At 41.4% G+C, this 26,382-nt stretch overlaps 1 protein-coding gene and 1 long non-coding RNA gene across 4 annotated transcripts in view; both read left to right on the top strand.

The window, feature by feature from the left end:
- The first annotated feature begins 1,991 nt into the window (after positions 1-1,991).
- Positions 1,992-7,916, top strand: LOC147601175 (uncharacterized). Its single transcript, XR_015258325.1, has 3 exons — positions 1,992-2,150; positions 6,804-6,946; positions 7,435-7,916. It is a non-coding gene; the product is annotated as an uncharacterized LOC147601175 (long non-coding RNA).
- A 328-nt stretch (positions 7,917-8,244) lies between these two features.
- CLIC5 (CLIC family member 5) overlaps positions 8,245-26,382 on the top strand; it is a 91,744-nt gene continuing 73,606 nt past the window's right edge. For 2 of the 3 annotated variants that reach the window (XM_086745992.1, XM_086745991.1), the window contains exon 1: positions 8,245-10,545. In XM_086745992.1, coding sequence (XP_086602118.1) covers positions 10,057-10,545 — 489 coding nt within the window. In that variant the 5' untranslated portion in view covers positions 8,245-10,056. Of the gene's footprint in view, positions 10,546-15,398; positions 15,680-26,382 lie in introns of those variants that run through there. The other variant, XM_086745993.1, reaches the window with a different exon arrangement.

Below are 26,382 nucleotides of genomic sequence, written 5' to 3'. Positions count from 1 at the left end.
TCGTGAGTGCGTTGGTGAATGTGAGCACTCTGCCAGTGCCGCTTTTAGGAGGCGGTGTGTTGTATGATGGGTTGAGGTCTGGTTTGGGTCCTGGTGTAGGTTTGCTTCATAAATTAAGGCAAATAGTTTACATGCCCTTGGTTTTCCTTTTTATTGTGAGAAGGGATTAGTAATTCTTCAAAACCTGTTAAGTTACTGGTGCTGAATAATCATGAAATCTGCTCTGTGTAAATAGAGAAATTAAGTGTCCTTTAAAAGCATAGAGCAGAATTCATCACTCCATTTTAAATTTCATCATAAGAACTGGGAAAAAGACACGTCTATAGCTTCATCATTGACTCAAGCAGAGGATATGGATTTCATTCTGCGTATCCTGCTAGCATGTTTATTCTTGAGTACCGCATAGATTTGAGCTTATTTCCTCTAATGGCTTTCACATGTGTATGAGTCTGGCAGGCTGTGCTACCTGTCCGTGTCAGCTCTGGAGTGGCTCTAAAGATGTGGTACAACGGGCTGAATAAAGTGGCACGCCTCTGATTCACCTTGATTTATGGAATGTAGCAGGCGTGGCAAAGCACAGGGTTGTAAATGAGGAAAAATAAATAATTCCAAGTGAGCTAGATAAGGCTTCCTGCAGCTATTCACATGTTATGTCAAGTTCAAGTCAAGGTCTTTTTGTCTTTTTGTCTCTTTTTTTGGTTATGCTAATTCAGTTTTGTAAATATGCGCGTGACAGTTGATCAGGTGGAGGAGAGAAGTGTCCTTCATGAATTACTTTATTGTATTTCCTTCAAAATATTTATTACACAGAGTGAATTAGAGGTCAAGGGAATACATATCAGGTGCAATCTTTTAGCCAATTTCATCAAATCACGATTGAGGTCTTGTTACAAACTTTATGCAGAGGTACAGACAAATTTTAAGCATCAAGGCTCTTTTGCTAACCTAGTTTGGCAACATACTTACTCAGCTATTCAGTCCTAAAAGGCGTGAGTAATCTCTTGTTTACCCTTACCCATGTGCTTTGAAACCTATTCGTGGTATTTGCCTATTCATGAGCCCAGCCTCATGTAACGTGTCCAATCTGACACATCATAAAGGCAGCATACCATATTAACTCTGGGCTTTGAACTGGGCTAGCCAACACGTATCACACATTTAATACAGCTCTTGGTTCCATTTACAGTGTATGCCTGCAAGAAATGGGTAAGTTACGTGTATACTTACATTAAAAGAAGTAAAACTGAGAACTACCAGGGTGTTTGCCTTTCATCTCTCTCTGTGTTGAATTTCACCCCACAGTTGCCTGTACAGACTGCAGTTCTAAGCACTAGACCACACTAAACCCTGCCAGAAGCTGTACAGATCTACTTCTAGAGTAGAACTGAGCGTTTGCAGCTCGAGAACCATTGCACACGTTTGTTTGTGTCAGTGGAATTTAGTGAATGGGAGGTAGGCAACCTCAAACTATCTTCGGTGTTGGGCTAGGTTTAGTAAAACGCTGAATTTCTAGATGGGAAACTGTACCCTCCTGTTGGCAGTGTTCTGGACGGGAAGCAACTCCTTATTTATTCAGATGAAAACTAGATGTTGCACATGAATGGTTCAGATGCTTGTCTGAAGTACCTTCTTAAGGAAAAACAGGGCATTTTCTTTACTTAAAATAACTGAATATTAAAAGAGAAACATTTTTCTGTATTTTTCCTTTTTTTTCCTCAATCTTATCCACGTGACAGAGACATCTCTGATCATTTTTGCCAAATAGTTTTTAATCTGTCGTTTACTGTGTTGTGATGCATCTTTATAGAGTTGAGATGAAGAAAAATAGGAAAACGTTTCTTAGAAGTGTAAAAGGACTAGGTGACAGCTGTTAAACTGTATTAGACTTTAAGCTTTTAGTGCCCATTTAATCTGAAGAGTAAGTTGTGTATGGAGGCTATAAACAAAACTCCGTTTAAAAAAAAAAACAGGCTCTTAACCGTGCTGTTTCTCAAACTCTCCATGGAATGATATCCAACTAAGGCTGCGTGACAGGGTGATAAGAGAGCAGTGTGGTATCTCTGCCTTCTCTGTTTCGGTTACTAGAGCTTCTGCTGTAAACAAGCTTGAAGCCAGGTTCCTGGGCTTTCTAAGGGTGCTCGGTCTCAGAGGTAAAGAAGGGTGTTGAAACGATGCCAGATTTTAAAGGCAAACAAAAATGTTTTCCTTGGAGCGGTTGGGCAAATAAAAAGTCAATATTTCTTGGGCTCTCATGTATTCTGATAGGGTTTCCAACCACAGAGCTGGAGAACAAACCAAACAAAGTTTTATAAAAGGAACTGGAAAACCACAAATAAAGGGCTTTGAAACATCCAAATCAGGAATAATTGTTTAGGCCCTGCAGCAGGTAAAGCAGGTTTTCAAATGTCCATTGACAATGACCACTCCTGGTATTTTTAACAACTAAAAGCTGTGGATGACATGAGAGTTGAGTGTCCTGTGCAAAACAATTTTCTATTGCTTGTTCAGTTCCCAGTGGAGAAGTGTCTGTCTTACGCAGAGTCGAATTTGCTGACGCATTGGCTTTAAATATGCCTTTTATGCAGTGTCAGTAGCAAAGCAAAATCTGGGAGAAGGTGAGTCACCGTTATTACAGCGGGGTCCTGCATCCGGGAGCCGGCCCCTCCGGACTGCAGAATCCAGGTCGGCGTTAGCTGAGTAACGCATGGATTCCTGGAGGCCTGCTTCAAGGATGTGCTGACTCTTCTGTGAAACGGTGTGATGAAACGGTCACATTTCTGTAAAGAGCACAGAGCCACAAGAAAAAAGCACCCTGCACAGAGACTTCCCTTTTAATATGTCTGTAAACTATAAACAGTCTTTCTCCCAGAGCCCACAGTGTAATTTTGATAATGTACTTGAACTACACGTTGCAAAACTTTGGAAATGTTTGAGCTTTACAAAGAACAATAGTTATTTTTGTAAAAGCAGCGTCCTGAATGGCCAAGAACGTTCATGATTTTTTCATCGAGTGCTCTTAAGTGCAAATGAAGGGCCTGACCCTGTGGGATGCTAAGATCCCTCAGTTTCCACTGACATACAAAACGTTGTTTACCATCATTCAGTTTCAGGTTCAGCTGTTTCCAAGAACTCTGAGTGTTTTGGTTTAACTATTAAATTTTCTTGCTTCTCTTACGACTGGGAAAAAGATAACTTTAGAGCAAGCAACTGAAGGACCTCAATTTATTTAGGTTATGAAGAAAGATTTACAGGCTCTTTGCTTAAAGTGGGCAAGTATCTTCATGGAGAACAAAGAAAACTGAAGGGCTCTTTAATTAAAGTACTAAAACCATCTGGAAATGACCTCCCGAGAAATTCCAGTAGCGAGAGGTTTCTATTTCTAAACAGGACTGCTAAGTACTGGAGCTACTCGTGACACTGATGGATGAGTTGAAGTTCCCAGTACTGTGGAACGTCTAGAAAACATGCAAGTTATTGTCTTTAGTAAAGAGGTACCCAGGTAAAAGTCTTACTGTATTGGAAATGCAAATTAAATAGTGTAATGTGGCTTTTTTGCCTTTAATTATTAGTCTCTGTGAAGATGTGAGGTCTGCTGTTTAGGGGTCTGACATTCTTGTTGCTCTTCCTTCTCTCCACCCTTCTCGTCCGCTCTGGAGGCGAGGGATAACTGACCCTAGCAATGCAGAAATTTCTTTACAAGCCAGTCTTTTGCTTGACATTTTAAAATAAATTAAAGCTAGAGGTGCTGATTTCTGTTAGGGTTACAGGGTGAACAGATAACGTTTCAGTAGCAGCTTCATGGTCTGATTTTAAGTTCCTGTTCTAAGAGCGACAGGGCCCTTACTGTGTTTGCTGTCCTTCAGTTAAAATCAAGTTCATCTAAGCAAGCAACTTAAACACCAGTAAATGTGTTTGGGCTACTGAACTGGGCTCTGTGTCTCTCTGTAGACTGAACCAGGCAATTATCCAGGTTCCTAGCATGAGTTTTGATCTCCATTTGTAGGCTTCCAGGTGTAGGTGACTTTCAACCTTGCTTTCTAAAAAGACATCCGTTTTACGGAGCTCAGATGACTGAGTTTTGCAGCAATAAAGACCATCTCCGGAATATACTTAATGTCCTTCTGACATAATTCTTTCCACTTCTTTTTACCACGTACTCAGAGATGCCCATCGCTCTCCATTGCACTGTAGAAAGAATCAGTGACTGTCTTAATCTAGGTCCTGACCTATAGACAGCTAAACTTCAGATAAACAAAGTTTCTAAAAATGGGACCTAAGAGATCTTACTGGTTGACTGTAACTTGTGTCTTATGTATACTAACTGGAGTTTTAGTCAGGTCATTCTGGTATTTCTTGCTTTAAAAAGAATAAAGTTAGGGTAAAAATGGAAATTGAGTCATGAAGTAAAAAATAAACCTGGAAAATAAGGAGTTCTGTGGCTCGTGTTCTTTGGCCTTATATGAGGGCAGATTGTGCTTGACCAATTTGGTGGCCTTCTATGATGGGGTGACAGCATCGGTGGACAAGGGATGAGCAACAGACATCATCTACCTGGACTTGTGCAAAGCTTTTGACACTGTCCCACACGACATCCTTCTCTCTAAACTAGAGAGACATGGGTTTGATGGACGGACCACTCGGTGGATAAGGAGTTGGCTGGATGGCCGAACTCAGAGAGTGGTGGTCAACGGCTCAATGTCCAAGTGGAGACTGGTCATGAGTGGTGTCCCTCAGGGGTCTGTGTTGGGCCCGGCCCTGTTCAACATCTTTGTCGGCGACATGGACAGTGGGATAGAGTGCACTCTCTGCAAGTTCGCCGACGACACCAAGTTGTGTGGTGCCGTCGACACACTGGAAGGGAGGGATGCCATCCAGAGGGACCTTGACAGGCTGGAGAGGTGGGCCCGTGCCAACCTCATGAAGTTCAACCAGGCCAAGTGCAAGGTCCTGCACCTGGGTCATGGCAATCCCAGGCACAAATCCAGGCTGGGCGGGGAATGGATTGAGAGCAGCCCTGAGGAGAAGGACTTGGGAGTGCTGGTGGATGAGAAGCTTAACATGAGCAGGCAATGCGCTCTTGTGGCCCAGAAGGCCAACCGCATCCTGGGCTGCATCAAGAGAAGCGTGGCCAGCAGGTCGAGGGAGGTGATTCTCCCCCTCTACTCTGCCCTGGTGAGACCCCACCTGGAGTACTGTGTCCAGTTCTGGAGCCCCCAGCACAAGAAGGACATGGACCAGTTGGAGAAGGTCCAGAAGAGGGCCATGAAGATGATCAGAGGGCTGGAGCACCTCTCCTGTGAGGACAGGCTGAGAGAGTTGGGGCTGTTCAGCCTGGAGAAGAGGAGGCTCCGGGGAGACCTGATAGCAGTCTTCCAGTACCTCAAGGCGGCCTACAGGAAAGATGGGGAGAGGCTGTTCAGCAGGGCCTGTTGCAATAAGACAAGGAGTAATGGTTTTAAAATAGTGGGGGGCAGATTTAGATTGGAAATTAGGAAAAATTTTTTTACGATGCGAGTTATAGAACACTGGAACAGGTTGCCCAGAAAGGTGGTGGAGGCCCCATCCCTGGAAACGTTCAAGGCCAGGCTGGATGAGGCTCTGAGCAACCTGATCTAGTTGGGGATGTCCCTGCTTCTTGCAGGGGGCTTGGACTAGATGACCTTTGAAGGTCCCTTCGACCCCTAACCATTCTATGATTCTATTCTATGAATTTTGCTGCGTATGGTTTCATAGAATCATAGAATAGTTTTTGTGGTTATTTGTATTTCTGCAAAGCTCACATGGATCAAGCGGATGGCTCACATGGGTATGGATGGTATACGCAATGCTACGTGACACAACTTGAATTACAGAACTAACAGCAGAAAGTGTTGCTATTGCTAACTACCTCGTTAATTCTACATGTTCTAGATTTGGGAGCAGAGGAATTTAGGGAGTGGATAAAACTAGTGATCTCTCTTTTTTTGTAATCTTCCAGTCTTGTGGCTGTGGGGCTGGAACTGTTGCTTGAAGAGCTTAATTTTCCAATGGGGAATGGAGTGCAAAGCGGAGCTGAGACCTTTTTCTGTTCTTCTGCCTCATAAAACCTCTTTCATTTCACTTCTCTGCATGAGGAAAGGGCCATGTCACTGAAAGAACGTTCATACAGCTGCTCTGTCCTTTTCCTTTGCTGGAGTGGAGCATTTTTGGCTGGAGAACAGGGAGGGAGCAGCTCAGGACACAGGAGAGTGGGCCACAACACTAGAGTTCCAGGTCACAATGTGGGCACCTCCATTTTGATCTTGTTTGTTATCACATAACTTTTGAATTGTGACACAAAAATTACTTCAGTCTTCCCTGAAGTTGAAACGTAAGGGTTGTAAACCAGTGGTGGGTTCATATAATGTCATTTGAAATGCACCTGATTTTCACCTGGATAAATTCTTACGTGTGGGCAGGTTTACTGTGGGGCTTTATCATCCCGTCACAAGAGTGAAGTCTGGATCTCGTAGCTGAGTGGTGCTTTTCTTTGCTCTTGGAGAGGAGCAGAGGAAAGGAGAACTTAGGTAACTCACATTTCGTACTAATGAAATCCATATCAACTGTATTTACTTATTTTTAAATAATAATCATACATTACACTCTTACTCATTATTTTACCTGTGATATTTTTACCCTCCAGCAGGTGCTGCTGCATCCCACTAATGTCCTCTTCGTGGAGGAAAAAAAAACCTCAGTGATTTGATTTAATACTGGGCAACTAACTGGACTTTGATCTTTGTTTTGCTTCATGAACATGTCTGTGTTCTCTTTTCTTCCTCAAGTTATTTGCCAGCAGAGTGACTAAGGAGGGAATTTTTATGATCCCAGCATATTTAATCCTGCAAGCGTTCTTTGGAAGAAGGGGTTGAAGATCAGTGGGAGTTGTTTATCAAGGCCATGCTCAGAGCAGGTTGAACAGACTCAGGTAATAATACATCTGTATTTCTACAAAATGTGAAGAAATGCACGTGTTTTCTTAAAAGTAAAAAAAAAATCAATAAAAAAATTAAAATTATAAAAGTTGCTAGTTGGCTCATTGTTTTTCCCAAGTTTCTTGAGCTTTAGCCATTTAAGCTCATGATTTTAAGTCAGTCTTATCATAAGCCTAACAGCTGATCTTGAATGCTAGAAGTTTGCAATATGAATTACACAGCACACGCTTCAGAATCTCTTATTTGGGACTTCCATGTGAAGCATTATGCCTGAGTTACATACAGAAAATGTAAAGAGGAGATGTGCTGTGTTGTGTTTGCTGATGGACCACTTGTGCCAGGCAGGAATTTATGGGTAATAATAGTTGAAATTAGGCCCTGATAGTTGGTTCCATGTAGAGAATTGAAATTCTGCTGTAGTGTTTTTCGTCACTGTTACAGTGATTAAACCTGGTTGTGACTATGATTTTGTCACTTTTAGGGTTATCTAGGAGCCTTAGAAGGTGAATCCAAATTTAATAAGCTGAAGAGACATGAATTTGATGGATGGACCACTTCGTGGATAACAAACTGGCTGCATGGCTGCACTCAAAGAGTTGTGGTCAACAACTCAATGTCCAAGTGGAGACCGGTGATGAGTGGTGTTTCTCAGGGGTTGGTATTGGGACTGGGCCTGTTCAACATCTTTGTCGGCGACATGGACAGTGGGATAGAGTGCACTCTCCGCAAGTTCGCCGACGACACCAAGCTGCAGTTGATGTACTGGAGGGAAGGGATGTAACCCAGAGAGACCCTGACAGGCTGGAGAGGTGGGCCCGTGCCAGTCTCATGAAGTTCAACCAGGCCAAATGCAAGGTCCTACACATGGGTCATGGCAATCCCAGGCACAAGTACAGGCTGGGCAGAGAATGGATTGAGAGCAGCCCTGAGGAGAAGGACTTGGGGGTGCTGGTGGATGAGAAGCTCAACATGAGCCGGCAATGCGCCCTTGCGGCCCAGAAGGCCAACCGCATCCTGGGCTGCATCAAAAGAAGCGTGGCCAGCAGGTCGAGGGAGGTGATTCTGCCCCTCTACTCTGTCCTGGTGAGACCCCACCTGGAGTACTGTGTCCAGTTCTGGAGCCCCCAACATAAGAAAGGTGTGGACCTGTAGAAGCAAGTCCAGAGGAGGCCACAAAGATGATGAGAGGGCTGGAGCAGCTTTCCTATGAGGACAGGCTGAGAGAGTTGGGGCTGTTCAGCCTGGAGAAGAGAAGGCTCTGGGGAGACCTGATAGCGGCCTTCCAGTGCCTAAAGGGGGCCTACAGGAAAGATGGGGAGAGGCTGTTCAGTAGGGCCTGTTGTGACAGGTGAAGGGGTAATGGTTTTAAACTAAAAGAGGATAGATTCAAAGTAGGTATAAGGAAGAAATTTTTCACAATGAGAGTGGTGAAACATGAACAGGTTAGTCAGAGAGCTGGTGGATGCCCCATCCCTGGAAACATTCAAGGCCAGGTTGGATGGGGCTGTGAGCAACCTGATCTGGTTGGGGATGTCCCTGCTCCTTGCAGGGCGGTTGGACTGGATGGCCTTAAAGATCACTTACAACTCAAACATTCTATAGTAGTCTAAAATGTTCCATATGAGAGTGATGTCAGTAAACTACAATCATAAATCTCAGGCAGGCAGCACCTCCTGCTCTGCCATGTGAAACGGCATGTGTTCCCATGGCCTTTCTGTTTGCAGATGGCTGGAATTACAGTCCTTCTCTCTAACCTCTCTTCTGTGTTTGTTTTTTAGAAATCCAACCTGGCCGTGGCTGTTACCTCTCAGGAAGTTACAAGGATGGGTCAGGAGGAAAACACTTTTACTTCTCCTTTTGGCTCAAACTCAAAAGGTTAAATATAATTAAATTCTAAGAATTCTGGCAATAATTTACATAATCCCGATGCAGTAAACATATAGACAAGAAGTCTTTGGTCAATAAGGTCTGAAGTCTCATAACTTTGATAAATTTAGATTCGGAACTTTAATGAGTTTCAGCTCTGTTGGTTTCAGATGCACTGGAACATTTATCTGTCTTTTAGAGGATTGTTCATTTTAGGCTAAAGCTGAAGCATTAATCTGCTTCAGATTCTGTGGAGTTTTGTGTGTCTCTCCATCCTTTAGAGAATAGGAACCATCTAGCCAAGGTGGCTAACCAGATTGATGAAGTCAAGTGGCATTAACCCAACTTTGGAAACTTGGGCTTTTGTCTTATGACATGGAGATACGTAACCTAAATGTAAGTCACTGATATGTTAAGCATACATAATAATAGTTAATGCTTATTCAGTGCTTTCTTTTCCTAGATTCTAAGGCATCACATAAAACTTTTTACAGTTTTGGCTCTAGTTTATACATGAGAGGATGAAGTTGCTAAATGTGAAGTGACTGGTTTAAGGTCCTAAAGCGAACCAGTGGCAAAACTGGAAGGAGGTCAAGTCCGATGCCTTTTTCATGTGGATATACCACTTTATATTTTTTTTTAATTTTTAGTTTTTAATAAATGATCATAATTTGTTGATGATGTTGTAAGTAACTACTAAAATGTTGCAGGTTGTTTGTATTGTTGAGGCACTTTTGCCTTGCTTTCCCTAGAAGGCAGGCTTTTGTGTGTTGAAAATATGGGTAAATGGGTGAAGTCTGCATTTCTGTCTCTTTACATAAACTGTACATAAGATTTCCAGTAAAACTATTTTTGGTTTCCTGTGAAAGAATACATATTTTTTTTACTATAGCTCCCTAGTACTGATAGGTCTTTCAGCTGTTTTCTACTCTACTTGGCCAGGCTGTATCTGGAAGAAAAAAAACGTGATTACGGCTCCTAAGACATAGTTACTAGCCGTCAGATCAACAAAGGGGTTAAAAGTGAGACAGTCCTATCTTTTACCTCAGTGGCAGCGTAGTTGTTGATTTAAAGCTCTCAGTAAATGATTGTTGGAGATCTGCCATGTGTAGCAGAGCATTCAGAAATCATACCACAGGCTCTGCTTCCTCCTAAAGAGCATTTGTCTGTCAACATCTCACTTGAATTGTAGTTTTTAAGGTACCAGAAGGCAGGCAAAACTCACCAGCCAGCAGTCATGGAAGATCAGGTCTTTACCAACATTTATCAAAATGTTAACACCACCAGTATCTATGAGATTGCAGACTCTGAAGAAGACAAACCGGATAACCTTTATGATCGTGCCCATGAAGATCCAGCATCTCCTTCCATCACTGCTATCCCAGAGAGCATGGATAGTAGTCAAGAGAGCTCAGAAGACAGCTGTAGTAATTCTGTGGCCTCTCAGCACGGGGCTGATGGGGAGGATGGTTCTTCACCATCTCACCATGATACTGAAGAAGACCACCCATACCAGGAGATGGATCTGATGAGCCCAACTCCAGAAGATAAACACGTAGAGGGCATGATGTTTGAGAGCAACATGCATTTTCCTTCAGATTTACAGTTGCGTCGGAGCCAGAGCACGTCTTCCAACTCTCCAACTTCCCTCAAATTCCCCCTTAACAATAACTTTGGAGAAACTGACAACTTTCAGGAAGACTATGAGATTTTCATGTTTGTAAAGGTAAGAGCTTGGGTGCTTCTAAGAACACACTCGTTTTAAACCCCACATTAATCTTTGTGTCCTCCGAATCGGTAAAATACGGTTACCTGCCGCTTTGTTCCCAACTCTGCTGCCTGCGTGCGGGGGGCCAAGCCATTCGCTGACCTCTTGCATCTTAAGGCACGGAAAGAGAGGATTTGTGTTGTGTGGAGATGCCTGGGATAGTGGAACTATGAGTGTGGTGAAAGTATTCTGATTGTTGCTGCAATTCATTTATTCTGTGAAATATTCTATGCTGTTACAGCTAGACTGCTACTACTTGAACTGGTTTAGCTGAGCCAGTTCAGCTGTCTCTGCCTTTCACTATCTAGTAGCTAATAGCTACAGTGATAGTAATGATACAAAGAAAACTAAATATATGGTTTAAATAATGGCAATAAAATTTCCACAAATACTCATCCCTGAAAGAGGTCTTTCTTTTATTTGCTTCAATACTTAGCGTAATGTATTTCAGAGATTAGTTATATTAATGTATTTTGGTGACAATTTTAACGTGTATTTTCCATTAATTTCAAGTTAGGTATAAAGTACTGAGGGAGCTTTCACACTTTCTCTAACCTTATAAAGTATTACTTAAATTTCAAAACCATAAACACCTGTGTTCTTAAATAAACACTACACTTCCCTTCATAAAAGCTCTTCTATTCAAGCATTCCCAATATTTATTAGGCCATAACACAGACCTGACAGTTCCTCCGTTTTGACTACGTAAGAGAGAAGTTTTCCAGTTCTTGTTTCCCTTGAATGGGACCGTGCACCCTGAGTGTTACAGTCTGTGATTTCAACAGAAGTCTTGTGAAGTTTGTCACTTTTCAACATAAATAGGATTATCAGAATCTGTTCCTCAGTGCCACGGGTGCTCGAAAGCAGGATGAGAGATTTTGTCACCACACGTAGGGAGAAGTGTTTTCAGCAATGTCTGTATTTGGTTAATTTAGTTTATTTAAGCAAGATCACAGTATATAACCTTGGCATTGGTGTGAGGTGCTGTTATCTTATATGAGCTAGGGGAGATAAATGGCTTTGTTTGATTTCTGTTGTAAATCTTGGATTTCTTGGAAAACGGAGTGAGTTAAAAATTTATCCTACTTTTACTTGTAGGATAAAGGACAGCACTTCCATAAAGTGGCAACAGAATCTTGAGATTCTTTTGAATTCATTAAGACAGTTAGGATTTAAATATCTTTTCCTTTGTGTCATGTCTTCCTGTAGATGAAAAGTTGATTTTATTCCCCTTTCATGTCTCCCTTCTCTTTGTGACAACCCTGGCTTTTCTAGTATTTGCATAAATGTAGATCATTTAAATTACTGGTAAATTAAAAAAAAACCAAAAAAAAAACAAACAAAAAAAACCCCTCCAGAAATGGCTATTAAGTTACTTAGTCTTATTTTGCATAACACAAACTATAAAACTTCAACCGTTTCTCTTGAATTTCAATATAATTGCAGCTAGTCTTGTAAAAAAGGCGTGTGTTCTTTAGGAGAAGGAGTATCTAGTAACTGCTGGGTCGCGAATCGTGGCGGGTCCGTGCGTACGGCCACAAGAGGTTTTCGATGCTGATTTCTGTAGAAGTGGGCTCTGAGAGCCATGTGCGAGGGCACTTGGCCTTCTCATTATTCTCTTCGTACTTGCACGGTATGACTCTGTGAAGCAGCAGCTATCCTATTTCTGTGGCTGGATTGTGGTTGTTGCTAAAAATGTGTTAATTTTATTGGCAAAGTAAGATCTATGGAGTTATTTGTAGTTCGTATCTCTGCTGGTAGTCCTGCATAGATGTTTTAAAGGTTGCAGCAATTGAGTATGTTTTGTTTGTTAGCAACTTCATGGCGTTAGCAACGTTAGTGTTGTATTTTGACTTTAAAATAATATCTCTATATTCCTTATTCTTTCACATTTCTCTTCTTTCAAAATAACGGTGTCCTCTCTTTCTGTGCAGATGAGTGCAGGTGCTCCCATTCAAGCAGAGATGATGGTGTTAATTTGTATTTCTGAAAAGTGAGAAGAGGGGCATTTTGAAAAGCGCTGTCATGGAGAAGGACCAAGGAAGTCCTTTTCCTTGCTTTTGTTGTGCAGCATAGCTGAGTATCCTGTAAAGGGGTTTATCAGCTAGTCTGGAGAGAAGCACAAACTTTGGACTCTCTTCATGCGCCTAAAGGTTAGGGCCTGGTGCTGTTTGAAGCGTCCTTGAGCCCTGAGACTTCCCTCCTGGCTGGAAGATGAGACGTGAGGCTTTCAGATGATCCACACCATGATCCTCCTCCAGCATGAGGTGGTGGCCTGACGGGCTGGGCACTGGATAAGTGCTGTGTGGGTGGCTGAACTGAACTCCTACGACAGCGTTTTATTCCATGAGAGACTGATGACATTTCATTTTTGTTTATTTTTTGCTTTTCTTTCTGATAGCGAGGTAATAAAGCACTGACTCCACGGAGCGCAGAGCCAGCTTCGCTATCTTGAATTATCTAGATAGCAAAAGTCAGACTATAAAATGGAAGGTCATGGAGTAATCTATAACGAGAATTGTGAAATACCTGAGCACTGTCTCTTCTTGCACGTAGGAACCAAATCTCTCCGTTGTGTCAATGGCTGTTATTCATAGACGGTTCCTTCCTGCTGAGATCTCTACTCCACCTGAGGCCAGTGTTGCTCTGAAATTGGGTTAATCTTCAGGATTTGCTCTTTTCTGCAGATATTAACAGTGACAGCGGGACCTTTTGCTGTGGGACAATAGTGGTAATGACAATTCTGCCTCTATTTACTCCTTTCTTTGTTTGTAGCTAATAAATCTCTGTGAATAGCTGGAAATGTGAGTCAGACAGAGGTTGCTGCCGACTGAAAACCAGAGAAGTGGGAAGATTAAATGGTATCTAACTGGCAGCCTAGCTGGTTTAGTTGCAGTGCATTGCTAAGAACAGAAATTTAACTTTGTCAGAATATTTTAAGTGCTGTTGCCTTAGGACCATAGTTTCAGGCAGACTGGTTAATCTTTTCTGTAGTCCATTCTGTTTTATTAGACATCAATAAAATGTTTAAAGCGCTTTCGCTCATCTTTCACTGAATCTTTGTAACGGGCAACTACTTCATCATCAGTGGACTGTTTCAGGATGTGCCAGAAGGTACAAAATTTTGGCTTTTATCAGGAATTCCCTGTACCTTTAATACCAGAACATAGCACGTACCAACACGGAGATGTTTGCGTGAATCCAGCGTGTTCAGGCTTGTTACAGCCACCTTAGTGCCCTTTCAATGACATTGTAATTTCTCCAAACAAAAGCCTTTGAAATTTGGACAGAAATATGACCAACGTACAGGCTGTGTTGCTGAGTGTATAGGACAGCTTGACCTAATTGTCGCTGTTGCTCAGAGGTCCAACCTTTTCACTTCTATTTCCCTTTTAGCAGTGCGTTTGTTCTGAAGGTTGAGTTTCTTTGAAAATTTTAACTTTTTGTTTTCCTGAAGCTTGAGTTGCTATTTGAACAACAGTTTAAATATTGTAAATATTTAAATATTGTAAATATTTAAATATTGTAAATAGTAAAGTCTATTTTCTTTTTAGAAGAAAACTATTGCCCTTCTGTTTTATTGATGACCTGAGACTGGCTGCAGATTATACCCTCTCTGGACATATTTGTGCCATAGGAGCATAGTTCCCAAAAGAAGGAAGGTAATTCTTTACCCCAAGCAATAAACACCATGTGTTATGAAAACAGTACAAATTTAATACAGTGCTATTATCTAGACCATCCCTAACAGATCCTTCTGTGAAAACATTCAGTGATGCAGATTCAACACATACATCAATTGGTCTCTGTCAATGCTTAATTATTTTCCTGAAATAAATATTTCCTTTATTAAAATTCTGTTGCTCTGAATTAGGCTAGTTTTCTTTTTAATAGATAGATCCTTTTGTATTAGAAGACAGATATAAAATTTCCTTCAGGCTTTGCTTTCCTATGCAAACCAAATTAATTTCCTTCAGCCTGTCTTCAAACTTGAGCAGTCATTTCTGAACTTCGAGTGGTTTGGTGTTTTGTAGGGATTATTTTGTTTGGTTTAGGGTTTGTTTTTTTTTTTTTTTTTTTAACTTCCCAGTCTCTCTCCAGTTAATTTATATATTTCTTAAGCTACAGTTTTCAGGGACAGGTAGTGTATTTAGCAGTGCCAATAAAGTTTACTACAGCAAGCGCCACTTTAATTCATCAGCTGTCCAGCTCTAGTTGGGACACTTTGTCTGCTGGATTTTAGCATATTTGTGTGTCCTTTAACATTTTGTTTAGGATTGCAAAGTTAATCTTCTAGGCCTGTTATTTTCCCAATAGATGTTTCTGTAACAGTCTCAGCCATGTTTTACTCGCCTGTTTGCAAGCCACTGTAATGCAGCCCTGTTGCAGTTTGACTTGGAGAGCGTTAGGTTTCTCTCAGCAATGTGATCAGACTCTGATCATCCGTCACTGAAAACAGAATGGTTTGGAGTCAGAGACTTGCTCTGATGTAAATCTGGTGCAAAGGATGCTATCACCAGGACTTTTGCTGTACTGACTCAGAAAACAGAGGTACAACTGTAGTACCTCCACACTGTGCTTTGCATCCTGGGGCGAACAGGAGACAGGTAATCTCTTAACACACAAACCTAGTAGCTCTGTAACGGTTATTTCTGAGGAAGAAAACTGTGTTGTGGGTCTCTTCACAGCTTGATTTACCCTTATCTGAATTACCCTGTGTGCATGTGTGAAGAGATTAGTGAGTGGCAGTTCTGTCCCAGATAACATCCCGTTCCCCGACTATCAGTCCTGAACAGAACGTGGGCTTTAGCAGCAGGGCATAGCAGTTTGCTTAATCTTTTGGCTGCAAAGGGTAAAAAGGTCTTGCTTCTGGCCTCTGCTGAGTCTGTGCCTCGCTCCTGCACCTTTCCTGCCTCCGGAAAGGTCCATGAATCAATTTTCAGCTGACACTCCCATGCCACCTTTGGCTTTTGGCTCCAGCAGCGACTGGGGCTGGGTACAGCGCCGTAGCGTAGCAACGGCTTCGAAATGCAGACCCGTATTGTATAGGAAATTGTTACTGCACAGTGATTGCAGCAATAACAAACACAAGGTAAATATGTAGGTCATACTGAGGGAAAATGAAGATGGGATTTATTTACTTGTTTCTTTTTCTTACAATTTTATTTTTGTGGCTCCCTCCTTGATGTTCTGAAAATAAAACTGTTATCCTCACCTGGTTTGTTCTTTTCTTTTGAAGCATCTCAGGGGTTTTTGTTACGTTTTAGGAGAGGAAAATGTTTGAATTTCTGGATTGATTACTTTTTTGCTGTCCCTGACAACTTATCTGTGTAGCAGTACTGTCAGCTGTTAAATGGTTTCCATCCAGTATAGAGACATTTGTATTATTTTTAATTGTTCATTGCAGAAGTACCTAAAGAGCAGCCCTACTGAGACTGATGTTTACAAACATAAAGTAATAGAGAGCCCCTGCAAAGGAACTGGTAATGATACGTGTAAATTATTTTGGAATCTGCAAAAGGAAAGCTGCTTTTCTGCTCTATTCTTTGTTTTCTTTAGATATGGAGGGTTGGATCTGGCTCCTCTGATGTAAGGTGTGTCTGTAAGCTGTTACTAACTACATCTCTGCAGGATATCTAGACTCCTTTTGCAGCACAAAGCTATCAAAAATAGAATCATAGAATCTTTAAGGTTGGAAAAGACCTCCAAGATCATCAAGGCCTGTTGTGACATGACAGGTAATGGCTTCAAAATAGAGGGAGGTAGATTTAGATTAGATATTAGGAAAAAAAATTTTACACTGAGGGTGGTGGAACACTGGAACAGGTTGCCCAGAGAGGTGGTGGATGCCCCATCCCTGGAAACATTCAAGGCCAGGTTGGACAGAGCTCTAAGCAACCTGATCTGGTTTGATCTGGTTGGAGATGTCCCTGCTCCTTGCAGGGGGGGTTGGACTAGTTGGCCACCTTTAAAGGTCCATTCTAACCGTAACACTTCTATGATTCTGTAAGTCCAACCTAACACCACCATGCCTACTAAACTATGTCCTGAAGTGCCACATCTGCACGTTCTTTGAACATCTCCAGGGACGGTGACTCCACCACTTCCTTCGGCAGCCTGTGGCCAAGTATAGACATCAGCTGTAGGGTGATGTTAGTTCTTCTGTAGACTCCTTCAGTTGAATCAAGCAGGGACCTGATTCAGTTTTCCAACCATAGGTATCCAGTGCTGGTTTAGATGCCTTAAGGTTTTCCTCCTGGCCTCCAGCTGCCTGTGCAGAAGGCTATAGGTGTCCCATAGATCCTGTCTCATACGTGTTTACAGATTTCCTCAGCTATCCTAGGGCCTCTCGAATGCTGCTGGATATCTAGGTCTAGCCAACTGAATCAAGCCATAAACTTTCACTGCGTACAATGGCATGGTCACCTGAAGTTAAATAAGCTGAATGCCACCAGTGACAGTTTAAGTGCAGAGCCTGGATTATGAGATTAGACTGGAAGCTAATTCTGATAGTGCATATCTGGAAACAAACTCCAGACTGATTATTTTTTTTTCAGGCTATTTAATTTTCCTTTTTATTTCAGTGTCTGCACTCAGCAACAGCTGAAGTGAGACAGTGAACAAACATTGCAATGTTGGGCAGCTCAGCTGTTCGCTGGGCAGCCTGACTTAAGCAGACAAAATCACCTGATACATCTTAGCATCTTTCCAAGACTGAGAACCACCATTTTTTCTTTAAGTCCTGTCGACCTTTTTTTAACAGCACCCCCCATATATGTTTCTTTCAGCTGTATTTGTTTTATAGGTACTTTTTATTTTAGAGACCACAGTAGAAGAGAGAAGCCAACTGGTACGCTAGATTGAATTCCTAGGAACCACTTCAAACACAGCTTAAGCTTTTAATTGTGTAAAGAAAATTTGCTTTGTATCTTTGGGTCTGCACTGTTCTGCAACTGTATTTGCTGGTCCATTTAGAAATATTTTCAGTGTCCTGAATACACTGTGATTATACCTGAAAAGGAACTCTTGAATATTTTTCTTTATCAGTGTCAAGTTTTTAAATACTTACAAATGTTATGAACCTGTATGAAACATCCTTCTGTAGAAAAATAAATAGGAGGTGGCACTTCATTCCAAAATGAGTAATTGATTTGCCATCTGCAGGTGTGATTTTTATTTTTAAACCTCCTGGTCATCCTTTTCATGTCAATTAATGATACAATTATGGTTGACTTTTACTGTTGGTACATCTCTGATAATGTTGTCAGATGTCAGTGACCTTCATGAATTTATAACGACACAATTAGGAATAGATGAGGAGTGAATTGGTTAGCGCACAGGTCTGGTTTCGGTACAGGCAAGCATGTTTGGAACCGGGATTGTGATCCGTAGGTGAATTGATTTTCTGGTGCGGCCTCCATGCAGTCACCTCAAAGCAGTCTACAAGTGTTAATGAAGTAAAATTTGAGAATGCATCTTCTGAGAGAAAAACAATATTTTCCTGCTTATAAGTTTATAAAAAAAGAGGCGCAGAAAGGTAAAAATCTTTGCACACTCATCCAGATGATATTTTTGTTTTGTTTTGTTTCCTTGTAATCTGAAAAAATTTCATAGGACTGGAGATGACCTTTTGGGACATGAACTAGAGTCCTTTTCTGCCACAGACAGCCTCATCCTGTAATACATAATTCATAAACTGATCAAGGTTGATCTAAGGACTAAGTGGCCATTATTATTAATTTTGGAAATCGGTTTCAGAACATCACTGCTCATATGGTTCAACACCCTACTCTAATTTCCAAATGTCATTTATTCATGTGCAGCTCATACCTCCTTGTTCTTGTGCCAGTGTGGTCTATTAGTGCTCATTCTTTCATTTAGAACTTTTAAAAATCATTTTAGGCTTAGACATCCTCAGATGTTTTTGGGCTAAACCAGCCAATCCTTTTTGTCGCCATGTCTTCCAGTCGCCATGGTAATCCCCTTCTGCATGTATCTTCTTTCCGCAAAAGTCCTTTTTTTTTTCCACAGCTGCATCCTGTCTCAGGTTGCTTCTACTTTTACAGCCAGACTGAGCAAGCAGCAAAAACCATTATTTTAATATCTTCCTGGATTAAGCTACCTACGATTGCTTAAGTAAACACATCATTCTAGTTGAGGTGAAATGTCCTGATAGAAACACGTGTTAATGTCAGTCAGAAAAAGCTTCATTAATTTCCTGGTGCCTTTCACAGTCACTTATCCTGACACCTGTTTTCCTTTCAGCAAAAATAATGTTTTTCTCTCATCATTGTAAGGTTCCCTACTCTGCCCGCAGAGCACCAGTGGGGCATAATTCCCACCGTCGCACTGGTGTTGAGTGCTCACAGGGACCGGTCCTGAATCTGAAGTTCAACAGCTTCAAAAAGGGCTTCTCTGGATCCTTAACTGACGTACAAATGGGGTTGTGCACTTGTCTGTGCTACTGCTCTTTGGGAAACCTTAGCATCTGAAGCTCAGCACTGTATGCCCATGGCTTCAGGATTGGTTGAGAAGCAAATGGAAGAAGTGGGAGCTTTGCATCTGAATATATATAGGTATTTAATCTCTCTTCTGACCTCTGCTCACCTGTATTTGTACCGTGTTTTGATTTATTTTAAAATGTATTTGATTAAAAGTCTGGCCAGCAGAAGTGTGTTATACTTGCCCCACAGAACGGATTATTTATGCTTGTTCTATAAATATGTGCGTCCTTATCCATAATGGAGATACTCTGGTGGCCTCTCGTTGCAAGAGGGTGTGTTAGCCAGAAACGGCCCGTGACTGGTCCCTGAGGGGTCTAAAGAATAATGGCAAGGCCTCATTAAATAGGAATACCAAGAGAAATAATTTAAACTTACAAAGTTTTATTTCTTCTTGTCCCTAGAAATTTTTCCTAATTTTAATGTCTATTAGGTAGAACCTTTCCAGGTAAGTACTGGAGGAAAGAATTCAGGACTCCTGAATGTCATAGAGTAGGTTTGTTGATCCAAGAGTCCCTTTTTTAGCTTTGGTTTTTGTGGTGTGGTGGGTTTTTTTTGTTTTTTTTTTTTTTTAAATCACACTGTGATTCAGGCATGGAAGGTAACCTTTCTTGTACATATTATGGGCTTTTTCACAGGCTATCAAGAGGGCCCATTGAGAATGAAGACTGCACTTATATCCCAGTTGTTTTTAAAAAAAATATCCAAGAGGTCAGTGCTGCAGCATGCTGACTGCTCTGATGCTTATCCATAAAAAGGATGAAACATGTACCTAATGTTTTAGGATATAAAAACTTTCATTCACATTTTTCTCAATCATTTTAAATTAATGAAGTTATATTTCTACTTAAATACTTCAGTGGTTTGGGAAAAGGAAGAATAAAAAGCAGATTTTTTTTTAAAAAAAAAAAAAGCTGATGAACCTTTAGAGAAGAATCATAGCGTTTAAGAAAAAGGCAGTTCAATGGACAACACTAAAATGCCATCCTTTGCTGCATGAAGATTTAAATTGTTTTCGTATATATAGGGAAATCGTGGATAAATTTAGATGTGAGGTATGAAACTATAAGAACCCAATTGCTCCATTTCATTTAATTAGCTAATGTTTCAGTCTCGTTGTTTGTCATTTTGAGGACTAAATGTAATCAAAGGTGTCGGTTCAGATGAATATGATGAAGGACTATAGGGCAAATATTTTTAATCGGGCGATGCAATGTGGATCACAGTTAATAAGCTGTCTGCTCAGAGGGCCTCTGTGAGATTTCAAGGATATTTCTAAGCAGTAGCATGCTTGGGTTGAAAACGTGTGCCGTGGTGACATTACTAAGAGCCTTGCACTGCCTCAGTGCAGACAGGGTATCACTCAAGATACTTCGATGCATACTCTGAACTTGCAGTTTGAAGATTGTTTGGATTTGGGGGTTCGTCTCTGCAAAATTTATGAAGTCTTTTTTAAATCATTCTCTGTCAGACAGAACATTTCTTGAACATTGCTTTGAACTGTTCACCTTCCTCTTTTCTTTCCGTGTTGGATAGAAGCTGAATATGGAGAAGGATTTATCTATCTCTCTCATACTGTAGGATTGCAGTTGCATAATTTATGGGACTTTATGAGACACTTTAAATTTACTTATTTTCACCAAATGTCGGCAGGCTGCTTATCTGTTGAATTGTGGTCCCAGCTTTTCACACCCTTTGCTGCGGCTAGCGCTTGCTGTGCGTTAACGAGCCGGGATGAGGAACAGCAGAAGCTCCCAGCAGCAAACTCTCAGTCACTTGGCTCCTCCCTGTGAGATTGCAGAGAATGAAGTTTGGACGGGAGCGGAGTTTTCTTGCACGCATCGGGTGCTCATTGGCCCTGGGCACCGCGGCTGATAATGGCTAAAAATAGCACCGGTATAAAAACCCAGCGAGCAGCACAGCTGCCCTGGCATTCCCTCCTCGACTGCCAGCGAGGGAGGAGACCGTGTTCTCCAAGTCCCTGCAAATATGTGAGCAAAGAACATTCTGCTGCTTAATTCCACTTAACAATTAACTTGTCAAATAAAGACACACACTGGACTGTGTGACTCATGGGGAAGTAACCAAGTTCTACTTTTTTTTTTTTTTTTTAAAAAAAAAAACCAACAAAAAAAGACACAAAGTGAAGGCCAGACTTTCCAAGCAGGTTTTCCGAGCAGAGCGTGGCAGGCGGGCTGGTGGGATGTCTTTGGAAGCGTGCCTGCAGAATATCTGTATTTTTGTGTACGAGCATGTTGCACTTGTACGTATACTCACACGGTCACCTGCGTAGGGAACATACTCCGCAACAATGGAGTTCTGAACACATGGAAAAACAAACGTGTTTTTATTTGACAACGGTTTGACTAAGCTGGCATTGCCTATTCTCAGCCTTGCTGTTGGTTCTGGGGAAACCAGGCCGCTTCCTTGCACATCTTTTCCCTTTCCAGCTCTGCCTGTCTTCTGTTTTAAACTGTAGATTTTAGGGGAACAGCGACTTCAGCATTTGATTGCACTGGAAATAAACCTTTGGATGTCTGAAGCCCTTTGGATGAATAAAGAAGGCAGACACCTGTGTTGAAGAGCTCACCTTTTAAAGTCTGGCAGAAGTTCCATTGAATTGAAAATAGGATGTAATCAGGGAAAACATTAGGAAATCTTAAAAATAGGTGGCAGTATCAGCCCTATCAATAGTAATCTGTTCTCTTCTGTATTAATTGCAGTTGCTCTGAGTCCTCCTCTTTGATTTTATGAAGCATTTCACTTTGGAATTTGTATGGCTGGATTTCCTTTTAGTTTAGTTATATTTTTTTTTTTTCCTGGTTTTTAGTAACATACCACAAGGTTTATAATATCCTGGAAGATTGACAGATGACCTGGCTAACTTGCCTCCAGTTTTTTTTGCCTACACTTAATTTTCTGAAAAGGTCACTTATAGCTGCTTAGCCATTTTCCCTTTCATAGGAACATTCAATTACTTTTTAATTTATTTTTTTTAATTGACACATCTCTCACGGCAAATGAGATAATTGCAGAGGATGTTGGTTTGGTAGTTCTGTAGACTAAAGTCGTCTTTTTCTGGTCAGGATACCCAGCATGAGCAGCAGTGGAAGAAACTCCCACACAGTGATTTCCACCTAGCAGAGGTACAGCGCTGAGAGGAGTCAGTCCTTACAGCACGCCTTCAGAGTGCTTCGCCTTTCCTCCCTGAAAGTCCATTTTGTGTGTTAACCTGTAGCCAAGAAATAACCTGAGAGAATTTATCTCAATGAGATACATTTCTATATATTTATGAATTAGTCTGGCATCAGCTCTCACTTGCTGCTTGTCTAGGAACGGGTTGAAATGGCTAATAGTGAATAAAGACAGCTCTGGGCTTTGACTTTTCAATGATCTGTGAGGTTACTTCCAGGTATTGCAGCCAGTGACCAAGGGCCCATACTCTCCTCAGAAAAGTGATACCTGCTACATGCTCTGTGAAAATTTTGTGATTTCAGGAAAAGATTAATTTTTTTTTTTAAATCTTCCATTTAAGAAGAAAAAAATCTTACATCTTTCTAGTTAGACTACCCAGTATTCCCAGTTCTGACAGATTTAAATAAGACCCCATCACTACTCAGACTGTGCTCAGAACTGAGTTTCACACTAAGATTTACTTTTGGTGTTAAGCTAAACTCTTCTTCAAGAATTGCCACCACCATCTTTCACTTAAGGACGTGAGATGCCATCTCTGAGGTCCTAAAAACCTGCTGATGGTCATCACCACTGAAATTCTGCTAACTTGGAAGTGCAGTTGCAGCAGAGAGGTTCACGTCTGTGCTTAAACACTTTGCTCTGATTCGTCCTGGTTGTCTGCATTAACTCTGCAGTGAAAATGGTCCTCAAGCAAAAAAAAAAAAAAACTAAAATGAGACATAACCAAGTCAACGTCAGGTGCTCCAAGACATTCAACCCTTATGTTGAAGAAAAACCCAAACAACCCACCATTCACTTCACAGCAGCTCGAGGTGATGCACTAAGGAAGGTGAGCTTGCTCGCTGGCAAACTTTGTGGAAACTATCACAGAAGTAACAAAAGGTGAAATGAAAAATGAATGAGGGCAATTTTCTAAGGAGAAGGGAAGAGTTCTGCAGTTCACTGTGAGGCTCGAGGTCAGCCAGCTGCATTGACCCAGGCGTGCAGCACTGCTGTCGATGAGGTGGACCACGTATGCAGAGAATAAACTTCACTGCCGTAGAGATGTAAAGATGTTGACCCCCTGCTGTTTCGTACTGAGCAAGCATGGGTTTATCAGGGAGCCAAAAGCCAGAAGCCCTTTTCTTAAGATAACTAGGATGTACAGCACAGAGGATCCAGTCATCTGCTGCGCAGGTACCGTATGGCTTCATCTGGCACAGCTCAGAGCCACTGGTGCCAGCACTTGAACCCATGGGAACGAGACTGAGTCACAAGTCATTTCCAACTGTGTTGTTGAAGGCTTAATCTTTTAGAAATAACGTGCATCAGAATATAGAAAGTAATTTCTGCTTTCAGCCAAGTTGTTTGCTAAACAACAGGGGGAACACAAGTGTATCCAACAAAAATCAGCAGCAATTGTGTGTTCTTTGAGCCTTATTTACTGGGAGGAATTGAAACCTGGCCTGAGAGCAGCATGAGATGTACTTGCCGTTTTGAACACTTTCTGTAAATAATAATTCATAAATTGGGGCTGGAGTAGTAAGTTTTGTGCTGGTCTTTTGCTTGAGGGGATTTAATCCTAGTTTGTATGTACGTGCTTCAAATTCTAATCAATTTAGACTTAATTTATGACAAAAAGCAAGCCAAGAAATGAAGAGAAATAATCTAAACTGGGACTTGCACTAAGAAAACTTGTAAATTAAGACAGGGATATGCATTACTGTGTTGCAGGCTTGTAGGTAAAATAATGTCATTTTAGTTCTGTGCCAGCAGTGAGTCAACAGTACGGAACAGTATGGAGAATTTCTTTTGAAAAGGAAGGGCTGAGGATATCTACATCCCTCCTTTCATCAGCTACATCATCCATATAGCCCACAGTTTGGGACAATCTGTCATGCTCTCCATTGTATCCCCCACAATACCACTTTCCAGAGCACTCTCAGTCGTGTTTGGAAGTATCTTTTGTTTTTAATTGAAATGACAGTTTTGGAATGATAGAAAAATAAAGGAATAAACCACTGCCCTCTAGAAGCCTCTCTGCTGAATGCAGCAGTAGGAGATTATTTTGTACTTTTTAAGTGCCACTTCCCTGTGAACGGTTAGCTGTGGCTGTCTCAACGTGAGCGCTGAGATAATTATCCTGAATGAAATCTCTCTTCACACTGAACAGCAGTGGGTTTTTCTCTTGAAGTTGTTAGTGCTTATTAATGTTACAGCAAAGTTCAGTACTGCATCCATGTGAAAACATAATTATATATAAAAATAATTTCATGCTTTTGGACTGGAACTTACCTTGCAAACCTCCTGTCTGAGCTGATTCTAGTGATCTCCCATTCTGTACACAGCTGAGTTTCACACAGAGACCTTTAGAGCTAAAATAATGCGTTTTCATGACAAGGTAACGGAGAGCTGCTGTAGCTCATAACTATCTAAAAATTTCCAGTTAAAGGGAGTGCAAAGGTTTCTGGCCTAGGTTTTGCCATCCCATCCATTTCTGGGGACATTCAGGCTGCACGCCTGCTGTATCACTTGAACTTTTGTTCCATGCCCTTGAGCGTGGGACAATTCACAAGAAGGAACAAAATCACAGTTCCTCCTCGTTCCATCAAACCAACACATTTTCAGGCACTGTACATCTCTGGAGTTGAGGGAAAATACCTGCTCACCCAACCTTGGCATGAATCACAGAATCATAGAATGGTTTGAGTTGGAAGGGACCTTCAAAGGTCATCTAGTCCAACCCCCCTGCAAGGAGCATGAAGCTAATGAAAAAAGCTTTGTACATCCTTGCACTTCTTGTACATCTGGGGAGGGGAACATGCAGTCTGACCTAAATACCTGAGACAAATCCCGTTTGAGTTTTCTGAAGATCAAACAAGAACTAGATAGTGACACACTGTAATTCAAAAGGAAATTAAAATTATTGGATTAATTCCTTGCATTTGTTAACGTGTTAAATAAAGAGAACGTCAAAGCTACTAGCCTGCAACAAATGTGGTTGCAAATTCCCCGTAATTCAGAACCGTCCCCAGAAGTTATATTTTCATAACCCATTCAACAGGCTGGTTTAGTACCTGGCTGCTGCTTAGCTGAGTTCCTTTTAGGCAACTGAGCAGTTAAATAATTCCCGTGCTAAATTAAAGCCCTAAATGTCATTTGGTGCAGCTGCACCGAGATTTTACTTCTTTTGTTCATCCATAATGGGAGTTTATTCACAACAAGAACAGCGTTACCTGTGTTGTATAGAACCTTTAGTGCCCCGCTCGAGTGGGCGGGGTGGCAGCACCAAGCGAGCACCGGGGGACGGATGCACTCTGTGCCCTGATCCTTCTCGGTAACTTAGCGGTCTGCTGGAGAACTCCACGATAGAATTACATTCTGGATGCTTGGCCTCTGATTCACCCCCTCGGGACAAATCTTTGCTGGAAGTGAAGCATGGATCAGGCCTGTGAAAGCTGATAGTGCGTCAGAGTTCACCTACAATAGAGGTCTTAATGTGGAGATGTGACGGTTCCTTTTCTGAAGCTGTCCTCTTCTTTTATTAATGGGATGACGTGCTCATATTCATTTATATATCTCATAAACCTCAAACTATAATGACTTGGCTTAAGAAGAGTTCATAATTCAGTGTCTAATGTTCTTGTGCGTAACTCAAAGCCTCTGCTACTTCTGACTTGTGAGAAAATGATAGGCGACTCATTCTTTCAGTAAAATGAGAGTGTGCTAATTATTTATCAGTATCTTGCGCTTAATTTCGATGAAGAAAGAGCTGATTTCATAACACAAAACAGAGCCATGTAGATAATAATAACCATTATAGTCAAAAAGGTTCCACCCAGATGTAAGTGATAAGTCAGTTTTATATGACAGCAAAGCAGTAAATGCTTGAACAGACTCCTGAAGTAGTACATAGATATATATATGCACACATTTCCTTCTGCTTATTGCCTCCTACAATGTTCATCTTAAATCAAGCTTTCAGAATCTATTTTAAAAAAACACTGGATTTGTATGAAAAAGGACCCCGTTTTGCTTGGTCTCTTCTAGGGGTTCCACGGGGAGATTTCTGAAAATCCAAGGTTTTTTGAGGTGGGGTGGGTTGTTCTCTCTGTGGATA

Source organism: Chlamydotis macqueenii, chromosome 3, assembly GCF_036417535.1.
Source record: "Chlamydotis macqueenii isolate bChlMac1 chromosome 3, bChlMac1.mat, whole genome shotgun sequence".
NCBI classification, from domain to species: domain Eukaryota; kingdom Metazoa; phylum Chordata; class Aves; order Otidiformes; family Otididae; genus Chlamydotis; species Chlamydotis macqueenii.
Note: the sequence above shows the minus strand (reverse complement) of the source record. Positions and strands in the feature narration are given on the sequence as shown.